The following is a 3,817-nucleotide window of genomic DNA, read 5'->3' as shown; positions in this document are numbered from 1 at the left end:
GTGCCTACTGTGAAGCCAGGGGCTTTGACCAGAAAGGACATGCAGCAAACATTCTAGGGAGATAACGGGATACAGAAAAGTGAAGGTCTTTGATCTGCATACGTAAGAAAAAGAGTTGCTGTCTTTTAGAGTAAAATCCTGAAGTAATTTCAAACAAAATGACACATATGTGTGGGATTTGCTTCAGAATAATTAAGGGGAGATTAGATGAGTGCGGGAGGATTATATGGAAGAATAAGACTGGCCCTGAGTTGAAGCTGGGAGTTCACAATGCTATTTTCTCTCCTTTTGTATATGTATATTTATATTTATGTGTGAATTTTCACAATAAAAAAGTAGAGTGAAAAAATAATCTAAGGCCACTACATACATACACTTTTACACCCTTAGAAGCTCAGTGATAAGCCCGGTCCAGGCCCCCAATTCCCTTGGCCTGGAAATAAATGCCCCCTGAGCAGTGCACGCTGTTCTGGCATTTCTTCCCTCTCCAGGAGGCCTGCACTACAGCAGAGTGTGGGCCCTAGGCCTGCACCAGGAGAGGAGAGTGAAGTGTCTAAGTTCAGGCAAACCCTTCATCCCGTGAGCCCTCCTCCCCCGGCCCCCTCACCCTGTGTGAGCCCTCCTCCCCAGGTGCACTCCCGCACCAGGACTTCTCAGATCCATCCCCTAGAGCCTGTCCAGCCAGTCAGACCAACCAAGGGTAAGGATGAGCCCTGAACTGGGCTCTCCAGGGTGCAGGGTGGGGACAGTGCCCAGGTGACCTATCTCAAGAGAGGAAGTCAGCCCCTCACACTAAGGGCAGCAATCTGCATCACCAGGAGGCAGTGTGGTTGCTAAAATGAGCTGGGACCCAGACATCGGTCGTCCTGGCCTCTAGGCCTGGCTATGTGACACGGGCAAGGCATCAGTCCTTCACCCATAAATATGTACTGGACACGTGGGATGTCAGACTAAACACTGGGAACCCAGACATAAAGATCCAGGCCATTGCTGGGCTCGCAGTCAGCCCGTAAGGGGTAAGCAGCAGGTCACAGAGAGCAGGCTGAGTGGAGCTGTGCAGCCTGGAGTGGGCGTGCTGCCCAGAGCCCCAGGGAACCTCAAGGATAGGTGGGACTTAGCCAGGAGCACAGAAGCTCGGAGGCCAGAAAACCTGACACAGGGGGAGGGAGACAGGCTACTGCAAGTCACTCCAGGGCCACTGTTCACGGTGAGAGAAAAAAGGGACAGCCCTGGACTAAGCCCTGCCGGAGTCCTGGTCTCTTCTACCTGAGCCTCAGTCTCATCATCCTTTAGGTGAGGGGGCTGGACTGGGTGCCCCCTCAGCTCCTTCCCGTTCAAAGGGATTCAAAGGCTCCTGCGCTGCCCCGCTCGCGAGGATCTGTCCCCTGTCCTCTCCCTCCTCTGAGGACAGGGGAGCCGGGGCTGCACCCTCTGCAGTGTCTTGTAGGTGACCTGTGCCCATCAGCCTGGGGACTGGCTGGATCAGGGGAGGGGAGGACTGGCTAGTTTTTTATTCCTTTGTAATTTATCTTAAAAAGCCACACAACAGGGCAGAAACCCAGGAGTCCAGACAGTCTGCATCCAGGACTTCGGGTTCCCAGATGCTGCGTGTCTGGCTGGCTGTGCAGCGGGCGGTCCCAGGGCCTCTGCACCCTCCATGTCTGGCAGTCCCAGGCACTCCATTTTTCAGATCTGGCACCCGGAACTCCATCTCTTCTGGTCAGCTCTGCCCCAGCCAGCCTCTTGAGGCCCATCTGAGCACTGTTCACTGGCTCTGCTGCCCCTCTCCCACCAGCTGGGCCTGCCCCCTGCAGCCCTCTCCCAGCCGGGCTTCCGAAGAAGGGAGGAGGTCAGTTCCGGCCCGGCTGCCCTCACGTGTTTTCCCGGCTGCCCCCTCCCGCCCTGCAGCAGGGCAGCCAAGCCTGTTCCTCTTCCCGATTGCGACAGAGGCTCAGCTCCCAGCGCTCCCTGTCCCCGCCCCGTGGCCGGCTAGCTCCACTCCCACTTCCTGAGCCTGGTGCTGGAGCCCTGGAGGCCAGGCCAGCCCGGCCGCTCTGGCCCCCCGGGGCACGTCGGCCTGAGTCCTGTCCCAGCCCCGGGCTCCGGAGGCTGCTGTCACCACTGCTCCAAGAGCCAGGCCTCTCACCTTACCCCCAGGCCTCCACCGGGCTGGACTGGCGGCCATGCGCCCACTGTGGGCCTCCCCCGGCGGCCTGGCCTGGGGGCCACTCGTCCTAGGCCTCTGCGGTCTCCTGACAGCATCCCAGCCCCGACTGGTGAGGGAGGGGCCACGCAGGTGGGTGGGTGCTGGCTTGGATAAGGGCAGCTCCTTCTCTGGTCTCTCTGCCCTCCCCAACTGTCCCCTCAATAATTCTTCCCCCAAATCTATCTCCCCTTGAAGTTGCCCCCATACCGCACGGAGAACCAAACCTGCCGGGACCAGGAAAAGGAATACTACGAACCCAAGCATCAGGCCTGCTGCTCCCGCTGCCCCCCAGGTGAGAGGCACTGGCCGGAGGAAGCCTGGGACAGGGAGGCGGGTTCCAGGGGGCTCCTTCCACCTCACTGCCTCCGAAGGCAGGGAGCCACCATCTCCCAGGAAAACCAGCTGGCAGGGACAGTGAGAGACACTGGCCATCCCTCATGTGCAGGCGCCGAGAGGGACAGGCCCAGGGTCACACAGCCGGTGGCAGAAGTAAGGGTGGAACCCTGGTCCCCTGACACTCCTACTGCCCCACTCACATTCCAGGCACTCACGTCTCTGCTGAATGTAGCCGCGATCAGGACACAGTTTGTGACACGTGCTCTGAAAACTCCTACAATGAGCACTGGAACCATCTGCACTTCTGCCAGCTGTGCCGCCCCTGTGATCAGAGTGAGTGAGGTGTGCCTGGGGAGGACCGGGATCCCCTGGAGTGCAGCCCCTCCACCGAGCTGTCTTATCTCCCCACAAGTCCTGGGCTTCCAGGAGACTGCACCTTGCACGAGCAAACAGAAAACCCAGTGCCACTGCCAGCCAGGAATGTCCTGCGTCTATCGGAACCATGAGTGTATGCACTGCGAGCCACTCCCCGACTGCCCACCAGGCACTGAAGTTGAGCTCAAAGGTCAGAGGTCACTAAGGGCAGAAGGCAGGGAGGAGGCTGGGTGCTGGTGATCTTGCATGGGGGCAGGAAGCATGGTACCGTGTGCATGGTGAGCCTCCGGGTAGTTCTCTTTGGCTTAAAAAGCCTCTACCTGCAGAGAAATGGAACTGGGACAGGGGCAGGGATCGTGGGTAGTCCCCTCAGCACTGGGGAAACTCGGCAAGGGGGAGATCAGGAAAGGTACCAGCTCAGAATAGGGTGGGTGGGCAGGGAGGGGCCATCCATGGGCGTAAAGGAAGCTCACAGCTGGGCAAGAGGCTCCTTCTGCCCACTCATCCTGGCTGGCCTGGCCTCTCTCTTGCCAGGTGAGGCTGAGGAGGCTAATCACCACTGTGTGCCCTGTAAGGCAGGGCACTTCCAGAACACCTCCTCCCCCGGCGCCCGCTGCCTGCCCCACACCAGGTGAGTGTGCCCATGTTCCTCCCACCCTCCCAGAAGCCCCAGCTGCTGACAACCCCACCCCCGTGCTCAACTCTATAGGACCCTCCTTGCCACTTGCCTCTTCCAGTCTCGTGCCCTCTTGAATTGGGCCTTTCTTTCCTCCACAGGTGTGAGGACCAGGGCCTGGTAGAAGCAACGCCAGGCACCACCAAGACTGACACCAGCTGCAGAAATCCACAAGAAACCCCCGAGATGCCAGGTGGGGGGCTAGGGGTGGGGGACATGGGGTG

At 59.2% G+C, this 3,817-nt stretch overlaps 1 protein-coding gene across 1 annotated transcript in view; it reads left to right on the top strand.

Moving 5' to 3' along the window:
• Positions 1–1,941: 1,941 nt before the first annotated feature.
• LTBR (lymphotoxin beta receptor (TNFR superfamily, member 3)) overlaps positions 1,942–3,817 on the top strand; it is a 6,488-nt gene continuing 4,612 nt past the window's right edge. Inside the window, exons 1-6 of the mRNA XM_005873722.2 lie at positions 1,942–2,276; positions 2,402–2,498; positions 2,750–2,875; positions 2,955–3,107; positions 3,452–3,548; positions 3,695–3,786. Of these exons, the coding sequence (XP_005873784.1) occupies positions 2,184–2,276; positions 2,402–2,498; positions 2,750–2,875; positions 2,955–3,107; positions 3,452–3,548; positions 3,695–3,786 (658 nt within the window). The 5' untranslated portion in view covers positions 1,942–2,183. The remainder of the gene's footprint in view (positions 2,277–2,401; positions 2,499–2,749; positions 2,876–2,954; positions 3,108–3,451; positions 3,549–3,694; positions 3,787–3,817) is intronic.

Source organism: Myotis brandtii, unplaced genomic scaffold, assembly GCF_000412655.1.
Source record: "Myotis brandtii unplaced genomic scaffold, ASM41265v1 scaffold417, whole genome shotgun sequence".
Taxonomy (NCBI): Eukaryota; Metazoa; Chordata; class Mammalia; order Chiroptera; family Vespertilionidae; genus Myotis; species Myotis brandtii.
This window is presented reverse-complemented; position numbering and strand designations above follow the sequence as displayed.